Consider the following 11,262-nt stretch of genomic DNA (forward strand, 5'->3'; position numbering starts at 1 on the left):
CAGGCCTAAGCCAGCCGGTGGACATCCCCTGAAGGTCCCAGACTGCGAGAGGGCACAGGCCGGGCTGAGGGACCCCCCTGAGTGCACAAATGTTTGTGCACCTGGCCTCTAGTAATATAATAAATAGTTGTTATGTCAACCCTAAACCAACATATTTGATAGTCATTATATTCAGTACATATTTACTTTTTCACTCTTATGGTATGACTTCATTTACTAATTACTATTAAAGATGTGGAGTTTGAAGAATGAGTGTGAGTTACCATTGTTTTTATATCATCTTTATATATCTCTTATATGTCTACTTGTTATCACCTATGATAATCATCCATATTCTAAGAGGTCAAGGGGAAAAGAATCAGAGATAGAAGAGGGCAAAGGTATAAGGTGTTTTCCTGCTGAGTCTGTTGTTTATACATTTTGAAAATAATTAGCATTTTGAAAATAATGGTAGTGCTATCCAGTATACTTTTGCTATACAGGGATCTTTACAAGTTTTGTCTGCTTCACCTATTTTTACAAATCTTGAATGGTCCCTTGGACCTTCCCAGGTACACTGGTCTAGATGTCTCTTGATCCCATCCCCTCTCCTTTTCTCAAAGATGTTGCATCTGAAGTAAGCCACCTGGTCTTCTGTATCATCAACTTCTTTCTAGTAACTCAGTTCTTATCAGCACATAAGCATGCTCTAGTACTTATCTTAAATTTTTCCCCTTAATCTCTCTTTCCTTCCCCTCCACTGCTGCTTTATATGAAACTTTCTTGAAATAGTCATCTGTAATTGCTGGCTTCAATTCTTCACCGCCTATTTGCTCTTTAACCAATTCTAGTTGAGTTTCTATCTCCACCACTTCACTTCAAAGATTTCCATATTGCCTAGCTCAATGGTTACTTCTCTATCCATTTGACCTTTCAGAAATATTTGATTGAGCTGAGCCTCCATCCTTCTTTTTTTTAAATAATTTTTTATTTTTCAATTAGATTTGGTTTACAATATTATATTAGTTTCAGGTGTATAACACTGGTTAGACATTTATATAACTTATGAAGTGATCACCTTGTTAAGTCTCAGCAGAGTACTTTCTAGGTTCCTACATGGTGTTGTAAATGGCAAGATTTCATTCTTCTTTTTGGCTGAATCATATTTCATTGTATATATTATCACTTCTTCCTTATTCATTCATTTACTGATGGACACTTAGGTTGTTTCCATATCTTGGCTATTGTAAATAATGCTACGAGTATGGGGATGCATATGTTTTTTTTCAATTGAGTGTTTTGAATTTCTTTAGATAAATACCAATAGTGGAATTGCTGGGTCCTTCGTTGCCTTTTGATATAGTCTTTGTTTTAAAGTCTGTTTCATCTGGTATAACTATAACTATCCCAGTTTTTTGTTGTTTCCATTTTCATGAAATATCTTTTTCCATCCCTTTTCTTTTAGTCTGTGTGTGTCTTTCTAAAGTGAGTCTCTTATGGATAGCATATATAAGGGTCTTGTTTTGTTATCCACTCAACCACTGTATGTCTTTTGATTGGAGCATTTAACCCATTTGTATTTAAAGTAATTTTTGATGGATATGTATTTATTGCCATTTTATTTATATTGTTGAAAGGAGTTTTTGGGGTAAAATAGGAATTTTGGGGGGTGAAATAGGCAGGTTTAGGAAATTTTGAAAATTAAGGGGTCCATGGAAAAAACACAGGGCTACAGAGTTGCAAAAGGGTACATTTCCATAAGATAAGGGAGCTGGGAGCAGCAGAAGTTATATTTTCATAAGGGAGCTGGGAGTAGCAAAAGGTACACATTTACAGAATAAAGAGAAGGAGGAAGAAAGCCCAGAGGGAATAGGAGAACAATGAGAGAGGAGAGCCTCATGTGTACCATGTGAGGTTTGACCTTTGAGCTCAGGAGTTGCTATAGTGACCAAATCAGAAGGGAATAGTGACCAATCAGTGGGGATCTGAAGGCACAAACATCTTCGGCTTTTATAAACTGTAGGGAAAAGGGACTCAGTGGCACCCTTTCCCCCTCCCCACATGGGAGTCTGTGCTGTGAGATTCTTTCCCATCCCCACGTGGGAGTCTGTACTTGTTCTTCAATAAATTTCCACCATCACTATACCATCTTCTGTCCGTGGTTTCATTCTTAGACTCCGATGGACAAAGAGTCCGGGAAAAGCCATCCTGCTCAGGGAACACCACACGTTCCAGTTCAAAATTCCCGCATCATTGTTGATCTTTTTCTTCTTCTTCTAGAAGACCCTTGAACATTTCATGTAATACTGGTTTCGTGATGATGAAGTCCTTGGCTTTTTCTTGTTTGAGAAGTTTTTTGTCTGTCCTTTAATTCTAGATGATAGCTTTGCTGGGTAGAGTAATCTTGGTGTTGGTTCTTGCTGTTTATCACTTTGAATATTTCTTGCCAACCCCTTCTGGCCTGCAAAGTTTCTGTTGAGAAATCAGCTGACAGTCTTATGGGAGTGTCCTTATAGGTAACTTAACTGTTTTCCTCTTGCTGCTTTTGAGATTCTCTCTTTGTCTTTAACCTTTGGCATTTTAATTATGATGTGTCTTGGTCTGGGCCTCTTTGGGTTCATTTTATTTTGAATTCTCTGTGCTTTCTGGACTTGAATGTCTGTTTACTTCAGGTTAGGAAAATTTCCTGTCATGATTTTTTCAAATAAGTTTTCTTTTTTTTTTTTTTTATTAAATCTTTATTGTTCAGATTACATTTGTTCCTCTTTTTTTTTTCCCCCATAACTCCCCTCCTCCCAGTTCCCACCCCACCCTCCGCCCTCACTCCCCACCCACTGTCCTCATCCATAGGTGCACGATTTTTGTCCAGTTTCTTCCCGCATCTCCCATTCCCCTTTCCCCCCCAAGAATAGTCAGTCCATTCCCTTTCTATGTCCCTGATTCATTATAATCACCAGTTCATTCTGTACATCAGATTATTTATTCACTTGGTTCTTAGATTCACTTGTTGATAGATGCATGTTTGTTGTTCACAATTTGTATCTTTACCTTTTTCTTCTTCCTCTTCTTAAAGGATACCTTTCAGCATTTCGTATAATACTGGTTTAGTGGTGATGAACTCCTTTAGCTTTTCCTTATCTGTGAAGCTCTTTATCTGACCTTCAATTCTGAATGATAGCTTTGCTGGATAAAGTAATCTTGGTTGTAGGTTCTTGGTATTCATCACTTTGAATATTTCTTGCCATTCCCTTCTGGCCTGCAAAGTTTCTGTTGAGAAATCAGCTGACAGTCGTATGGGTATTCCCTTGTAGGTAACTGAGTTTCTTTCTCTTGCTGCTTTTAAGATTCTCTCTTTGTCTTTTGCTCTTGGCATTTTAATTATGATGTGTCTTGGTGTGGTCCTCTTTGGATTCCTTTTGTTTGGGGTTCTCTGTGCTTCTTGGACCTGTAAGTCCATTTCTTTCACCAGGTGGGGGAAGTTTTCTGCCATTATTTCTTCAAATAGGTTTTCAATATCTTGCTGTCTCTCATCTTCTGGCACCCCTATTATTCTGATGTTTGTACGCTTGAAGCTGTCCCAGAGGCTCCTTACACTATCTTCGTATTTTCGGATTCTTTTTTCATTTTGCTTTTCCGGTTGGGTGTTTTTTGCTTCTTCGCATTTCAAATCTTTGGCTTGATTCTTGCGCTCCTCTGGTCTGCTATTGGGTGTAATATTCTTTATTTCAGACCGTGTATGCTTAATTTCTAGTTGTTTCTTTATCATAGCATCGAGGGTCTCATTAGTTTTCGTGAGTCTCTCCTCAAGTTTATTGGCAGCTTCTAGCACATTTTTGCAAGCCCTCAAAATTGCGTTTTTTAGCTCTATATCCTCCATTTCTGTCATGTTTTTTTGTCTCCGCATTTTTTATGCTTTCTTGGTGCACCCCCTTGTGGTCTTTGTGCGCAGTCTTGTTCTAGTTAAGCCTTGATTGTTGTAGTTAATACTAGAGGGATTTGACCACCAGCTGGCAGCCAGAAGGAAGGCCTACTCTTGCATGAATTTTGTGCATCGGGCCTCTTGTCCCTGGTGGCAGTGAAAGTTGTTCAAGTGAATTACCTCTTCATTGTTATTTCCCTCTGCCATTTTCAAATGCAGACATACACATTTGCTTGCTAATATCTAAACATGGTGACTACTCGCCACTCCACTCTCCGGCTCGCGAGGCGGGCTTGGAAGCCCCCGTCGCCGGGCGCCCAGTCACCACAAGCCGCAACCGGCAGCTCCGTCGTGGCCGCGGAGCTCAAATAAGTTTTCAATTCTGTGTTCTTTCTCTCCTATTTTTGGCACCCCCATGATATGAATGTTGGTATGCTTGAAGTTGTCCCAGAGATTTCTTAAACTGTCCTCACTTAAAAAAATTTTTAGGGGCTGGGAGTGTTTTCTGCTTCCTTATCTTTCAAATCTCTGATTAGATTTTCTGCTTTATCTACTGTGCTGTTGATTTCCTATCATGTATTTTTCATTTTAGTTACTGCATTTTTCATTTTTGACTGTTTTTTTTAATGTTTTCTCTCTCCATTTTTTATGTTTCCTATCTCTTTGTTGAAATTCTCATTAAATTCAGCAATTCTTCTCCTAAGTTCATTGAGCATCCTTATAACCAGTGTTTTGAACTCTGCATCTGGTAAATTGCTTGCTTCCATTTTATTTTGTTAGGCTGCATTTTTCTGGAGTTTGTTCTGTTCTTTCACTTAGGACATGTTTCTTTGTCTCTTAATTTTGGCTGCCTCCCTGTGTTTGTTTCTATGTATTAGGTAGAGCTGCTACACCTCCCAGGCTTGATAGAGTGGCCATATGTAGTAGGTTTCCTATGGGGCCCAGTGGTACAGTCTCCCGGGTCATCTGAACTGGGTACATCAGATGTGCTCCCCATGTGAGCTGTGTTTATCTTCCTGTTGTAGTTGAGCCTTGATTGCTGTTGGCACATCAATGGGAGGGGTTTATTCCATGCTTATTAAAAACTTTCCTTTCCTGGCTTCAAAGATACCACATCCTATTGGCCACTTCTTTTTAGCCTCTTCTACTGGCTTCTTATTTGCTGAACAACGTTTGGAATTTGAACTACTCTAGGATGTGGTCTTGTGCCCCCTCTTTCTTGCTAGGTGACTTTATCTGGTCCTGTGGCTTTAAATATCAATTATATGCCAATGATTCTTAAATTTTCGTCTCCATTATTAATCTCTCCTCTCATAGTCAAATTTATGTATCGATCTAATGTGATATCTCTCCTTGGCACCTCAAAATTAACATGTTTAAAATATAACTTTTAAACCACATGTAAACTTGCTCCATTTCTAGCTCAATAAATGAGATTAGAATCCATCCACTTACTAAAACACAACTCAGAGTTGTTAATGATTTTTTTCCTTTGCCTTTGATACTCTTATATTCAAAGTATATCTCTTGTAAGCAGCATATAGTTAAGCTTCTTCTTTTTTTAAAAAAATTCTGTAGGTTGATTTTTGTCTTTATTTTAATAGAGTACTATGTCTAATTATATTTAAGGTGATAAACTAATGTATTTTAGATTAAATCCACCATCTTACTATTTCTATTTATCACACTAATTCTATGTTCCCTTTTCACCTTCTATTGGATGATTAAAGCACTTTCCCCATTTTTTTCCTCTGTTAGGTTATGAGTTATATATTCTTTTACTATTCTTTTGGAGGTGATCCTAAAGATCATAATATGCATCCTTAACCTAATATAATTTGATATGAATCTATTCTTTTACTAGTCCTAGAGAAAAAAAGATATTAGAATACTTAATTCCATTGATCTTCCCTCATTGTCTCCAAAAGGCATTTTATTATTGTTTTTTATTTTCTTAGTATCACTTTGGTTTATTCTTTTTCTTGCCATTCATTTCTTTCTATATCTTTGTGATTACATCTTCTACCTGAAAAATAGCCTTCGGTATTTTCTTTAGTGTGTGAGCGGCAAATTCTCTGGGATTTTGTTAATTGTTATTAAATATTGCTATTCAGAATAATACTTGAAATAAAATGGAATTCAGTAGGTAGTCAGAAGTGAGAACACTCTTCTATTGACTTTTAAATGGAAACAAATCATCACAAGGCATATTATAATTGCACTAGAGGCCCAGTGCATGAAATTTGTGCATGGGTGGGGCGGTCCCCTCAGCCTAGCCTGCACCCTGTCCAATCCGGGACCCCTTGGGAGATGTCCAATTGCCAGTTTAGGTCCGATCATCAGGATTGACCTGGTCGACCCATGCAGCCTGCTTGTTTAGTTGTTTAGTCATCCCTCACTAACCCCCCTGACAGCCTGGTCATAGGCAGCCAGCAGTCGGACATCCCTCTCATAATCCTGGACTGCTGGCTTCTAATCGCTCACCTGCCTGCCTGCCTGGCCACCCCTAACTGCCCCCCCGCCCCCCGCCAGCCTAAAAAAAAAACTGGCTTGGTCACCCCTTACTGACTCCCCCACCCCCTGCTGGCCTGGTTGCCCCACACAGCCTGCTTGTTCAGTCGTTTAGTCACCCCTCACTAATCCCCCTGCTGACCTGGTTGCACAATGCAGCCTGCTTGTTCAGTCATTTGGTCATCCTTCACTAACCCCCCTGACAGCCTGGTCATAGGCAGCCATCTTGTGAGGGCATGAGGGTTAATTTGCATATTATCTCTTTATTATATAGGATAGGTGCATATAAATGGATAATAGAGATGCTTTATAAAACCTATCTATCACCATAAAAATCAAATAAAGTAGATGTTTTAAGACATATATTTTTCCCAGCTGGTGAGGCTCAGTGATTGAGCATTGACCTATGAACCAGGAGGTTATGGTTTGATTCCTGGTCAGGGCACATGCCTGGGTTGCAGGCTCGATCCCCAATGGGAGGTGTGCAAGAGGCAACCAAACAATGATTCTCTCTCATCGTTGATGTTTCTATCTCTCTCTTCCTCTCCCCACCTCTCTGAAATAAATAAAAATATATTAAGGAAAATAAGACATCTATTTTATGCTTTAAAATTTGAAATCATAAAATATTTCTCATTTGGTCATATGTGTCTTTTATTGAAGTACCACTTTCTATGTTATTTATCCCTTTTCTAGGGTGGCTATGATTCTGGTTTTCTATATCATTGTGAGTTCCCCCCATATGACAAAAGCAGTGATATCACACAACAGAAAGATGAACCTTTCGATTTCCGTTTTCTTGAGGCTACAGAAGATAATCCCATCCAAACCATCACTTTCAGGTGAACAGAATTTCAGAAAACTTAAAAAACAAACAAACAATAACCCACTGGTGTCCGTGTTTTTGTTTATTATGAATATTGTCAGTTTTCAAAGATCTGTCTAAATGGAGGGGTACTCAAACAATGTTAAATAAATCAAAGGAAAAAATAGAATCAAAGCTGATCTTAAAACTGTATTTAATTCACTCTACCAAATATCTTGTCAAAAATTCTGTTTATCACACAAATGAATTGTGTGGATTTACTCTCTATTAGTTAGGAGGATGCTACTGCATGGTCAGGGTAATGATTCTGGAGAAATCATAAATTGAATTATTACTCATTTAATAATTACTAATTAATCATTTATGCCAGTCATCCTTTTGGAGACCAAATGTAATGGCTCCAACTTTTAAATAGGCTTTTTTCCCTCTACCCTTTTGTATTGGTTTGCTTGGGCTTCCATGGTTTGTGAGGGCTTCAACATGTGAATTTTGAGGGGGACATAATTTAGTCCATAATGCCTTTGTTACTAAAAATTTAGAAATTTGACAATTAATTTAAAATTAAACATTTTCAGATTAATATGAAGAACAATTTGCTTTCTTTTTGTTTCATAGTATTAACCAAGATTTTATGTTTTGTGGACTGCACAATGGAGCAATTCGAATCTATATCCTAAGCCCGAATGACTCTTCATTGACCACTCTGGAAAGCTACTGGCACTTTACTGTGCATGACAATACTTATGGATGTATTACAAGCATTTCTGCTAGCTTTGATGACCAGTTTTTGGTGTCTACTGGAGCAGATGGCAATATCTTCGTGTTCACCATTTTTTCTGTTTTTGATTTAAGAGAAAGCCTGAAAGCCAAAGTGCCATCTCCCAGGGTATGTAACTGACTAACAACAACAAACCGTTTATTTTAAAATAGTGATGCTAAAATTGTTCATATCCTTTAAAAATTGAAAACTATTTAGATACATTTACCTTGTAGACTAATCTTTCTATTAGTATTATAATCTTGATTTTTCTGGTGCTTCTCTTTCAAAATTAAAGATGTTGAATTCCCTTTATTACTAACGATATAGAATTCTCCAAATTAAAAAGACTGTGCCAGTTTTTCTGTATCAATCACTAAAACAAAATTTGTTTTCAAAATGCACATTTTTTTCAGATATGTATGTTACTTTTTATTCATTCACTCATTGAAGGGGAAGATATGCGTTGTATACCATCATTTGTGCCTTTGAAAGGGGTTGTAAAAATATGGTTGCCTGTAGTATTAGAATATGACAATGCGGATCATGTTTGAAGATTCAGTTAAATTACTGTATTCTTTTTTTTTAAGATTTAAAAAAATATATATTTTATTGATTTTTTTACATCGAAGATTCAGTTAAATTATTGTATTATTTTTTTTAAAAGATTTAAAAATATATATATTTTATTGATTTTTTTACAGCACTGCTCAGGAATACAGTGAAGCTGCCCTTCTTGTTGTCTGGGTTACATACCTGATGCAGAAATATTGTCATGAAGGAGACATGCCCTTGACCGGAATTAAACCTGGGACCCTTGAGTCTGCAGGCTGACGCTCTATCCACTGAGCCAAACCACTTAGTGCAAATTATTGTATTCTTAAGCAGAATACATTATTGGCCTTGTAATAAAGATTGAGGGTTTAGATCCCCAAAGTATATCCTTTGGCCCTGTCACAGGACCTGAATTTCCTATTATCAAAGTGGTTCCTTTAGACAAAATTATTAATAATTTTGGAATTGCTTTGGGAGTAAGGAATTGTATTAGTGAAACCAGAGTTAAAATTCCTGTGAACACATTGGCTTCCCACTTAACAGGTGGCCAACTTACAAAGAACATACAAAGAACATAGGGAAGATTTGAGCAGGTAAATTTGGAGAATGGACTGTTGTCTAAAGAGGTTCAGCTCAGGAAGAGTAACTACAGAATGGAAAGTGTATGAACAAGACAAAAATCTTTATCATTCTATAGAGCATCAACTCTCTCTATGGAAACCCATATTGGATAGGAAAAAATACATCCTGCATTTGTATAATTGTGTCCTTTTAGTTATGACTGCAATCAATATTTCTTAAATCACTGAAGCAGACTCTGCTTTTAAGAAGGCAAAATCAGAAAGAATTGAACAAACAAAAAAACTAAGCTCTGCATTGGTCTGGGGTTCTTACCTTATTGTACTTTAGAATCAGCGAGGGAGTCCTTAAAAGTACAGAGCCTGAGCCCTACCCAAGAGCAATTAAATCAGAATCTCTGAAGGTGAGGCCTAGGTATCTATACCCCTCTCTTTCCCAGCCCCTGTGACTTTAACGTGCAGCGAGAAGCCATCCATTGTCAATGCTATCATGAGAGTGCATCAAGGAACTCAGAAGGCTGATGAACCTTGAGCTGTAGCAGGGCTAAAAGCTATGCATCGATTGTTCTGTGTTGAGATAGCAATGGCTCGAAGCAATTTCCTCACCTAATAGCCTCAAAGTAAATCTTTCCTGATCTTTACTTGTTGTGTTGTAAGTCAGCGAATGAGATACAAGATGCCTTAATAAACCAATTAATTATGAGTCATTTATTGCATGAAGCCCAGAGGAAGGTGTCTCTTCCAAATCTCTGAGCGAAGTAACACGGGAATTTTTTCGTATTTATATCTTTGAGCTTCTTTGCAGATTTTACAAAGGGCTCTGTGTGAGTTCTTGTTACAGACAGTTTGTAATCTTGGATACATAAAGAATGAACATTTGGCATAAGAATATGGGAATTATTATCATTATTAGTCCATTGCATCAGATGGCTAGCTTGCAAGGTTGGACAGTTAAGATGATCTTTTTCTATTATTTGAACTAAAAACAAAGTCATTTTATAGAATAAGAGACTGTTTTAAAGTGACAGAGTTTACAATGACAGAGTTTACAAGACTAGGGACTATCTAACAATAGCAGAGAGTTTCAAACAGAAGTTTTTTATACAAGATGGAGGTTACTATGCTTCATACTGACCTTTGAGACTGTCTATCTGCTACCTGTTTGCTGTGATGTACTGAGGGCAAGATGTGTAACCCAAGGTACATGCCCTTGACCGGAATCGAACCTGGGACCCTTGAGTCTGCAGGCTGACACTCTATCCACTGAGCCAAACCGGTTAGGGCATTGACATATATTTTGAAACAGTTGGGAGCACCTTTGTTTAAACTCAAATTTATTGTAAACAGCTGAGGCCAGGAGGCCCTGGAAAATCACACTAATTTGGAGAACTAAGGGGCTTATCTCTGGAAATACATACAATTTAATCAAGTTATGTCCTAAGTGATTAGTGGTAACTGCAATGTATTAGCCATCACTGTCTCTTACATTGGTCATGATTTATGACTCCACTTTTACTAAAGTCATAAACCTGCCTTATATAAAAATATTTAGACTTAATTTCATACATATGAAGGTATAAAGACTAGCAAGGTAACAAAACAAATTGATCAAAAAGGGTCTTTACAATGAATGACAGAAAAGCAGAGACCTATCTATACTATAATAAAAGAGAAAGATGCAAATTAACCATCACTCTATCAATCTGCCACTCTGCTACACCCACAACACAAGCCATGCCCACCAGGCAATAAGGAGCGAGTATGCAACCACAGAGTTGGAGCCAGCAGGAGGCTTGGGTTGCCCCCAGTGATGGAGGAAGCCAAGCTTCCTGCCCTGGCCGGCCCTCGTCTCTGTTCAAGGCTACAAAGTTTCAATTATAGAAGATAAATAAATCCCAGAAAAAAAAGGAGAGGCTGGGAGATTGGGTTGCCAGGGGGCATGGCTAGCATGAAAACGGCCCTAGCCCCTCACCCAGGCTGGCCAGGTACCCCAGTAGGGACCCCCACTGTGAAGGGGGTGTGGCCAGCCTGAAAACAGCCCTCAGCTCCTCACCCAGGCTGGCCACACCTCCATAGGTGAGGGTCCCCACTGGGGGGCTTGACCAGCCTGCAAACAGCTATCAGCCCCTCACCCAGG

General features: G+C 38.3%; 1 protein-coding gene across 1 annotated transcript in view; it reads left to right on the forward strand.

The window, feature by feature from the left end:
* Positions 1-11,262, forward strand: part of CFAP44 (cilia and flagella associated protein 44) — a 138,066-nt gene that overhangs the window by 53,448 nt on the left and 73,356 nt on the right. Inside the window, exons 18-19 of the mRNA XM_014545394.1 lie at positions 7,106-7,251; positions 7,851-8,121. Of these exons, the coding sequence (XP_014400880.1) occupies positions 7,106-7,251; positions 7,851-8,121 (417 nt within the window). The remainder of the gene's footprint in view (positions 1-7,105; positions 7,252-7,850; positions 8,122-11,262) is intronic.

The sequence above is a fragment of the Myotis brandtii genome, unplaced genomic scaffold, assembly GCF_000412655.1.
Source record: "Myotis brandtii unplaced genomic scaffold, ASM41265v1 scaffold406, whole genome shotgun sequence".
In the NCBI taxonomy this organism is placed as follows: Eukaryota; Metazoa; Chordata; class Mammalia; order Chiroptera; family Vespertilionidae; genus Myotis; species Myotis brandtii.